The 335-nt window shown below is 69.6% G+C and overlaps 1 protein-coding gene across 1 annotated transcript in view; it reads left to right on the top strand.

The window, feature by feature from the left end:
- ZC3H6 (zinc finger CCCH-type containing 6) overlaps positions 1 to 329 on the top strand; it is a gene marked incomplete at both ends in the record, with an annotated part of 18,467 nt that extends 18,138 nt beyond the window's left edge. The window contains one exon of the mRNA XM_010133385.1: positions 12 to 329. Coding sequence (XP_010131687.1) covers positions 12 to 329 — 318 coding nt within the window. The remainder of the gene's footprint in view (positions 1 to 11) is intronic.
- Between the last annotated feature and the right edge of the window lie 6 nt (positions 330 to 335).

Raw genomic sequence — 335 nt, forward strand, 5'->3', positions numbered from 1 at the left:
GGCAGCAGCATCCCGCCGAGCAGCACATGCTGGGTGTCCCCACCGACCCCCGGCTGGCCAAAGAGAAGGGCATGGGGCCGCAGGCTGTCGACCCCAGGCTTCGGGCCTCTCCGAGGTCCAACCCCCGGAAGCCCTCGGAGTCGGCGTCCCTGGACCCGCGGCTCGTGCGGGATCCCCGGATGCACAAGGTCAGCGAGGGCGGTCACGGCGGCTCGTCGCTGGCGGGGGCGAAGCTCGACGTGCACCACACGCACGCCGGGATCAAAGTCAAGCAGAAAGGGCTGGAGGATGACGAAGAGGACTCGGAGCGAGAGCTGAGGGAGCGCGCTTTCCTG

The sequence above is a fragment of the Buceros rhinoceros genome, unplaced genomic scaffold (assembly GCF_000710305.1).
Source record: "Buceros rhinoceros silvestris isolate BGI_N320 unplaced genomic scaffold, ASM71030v1 scaffold15560, whole genome shotgun sequence".
Classification (NCBI taxonomy): domain Eukaryota; kingdom Metazoa; phylum Chordata; class Aves; order Bucerotiformes; family Bucerotidae; genus Buceros; species Buceros rhinoceros.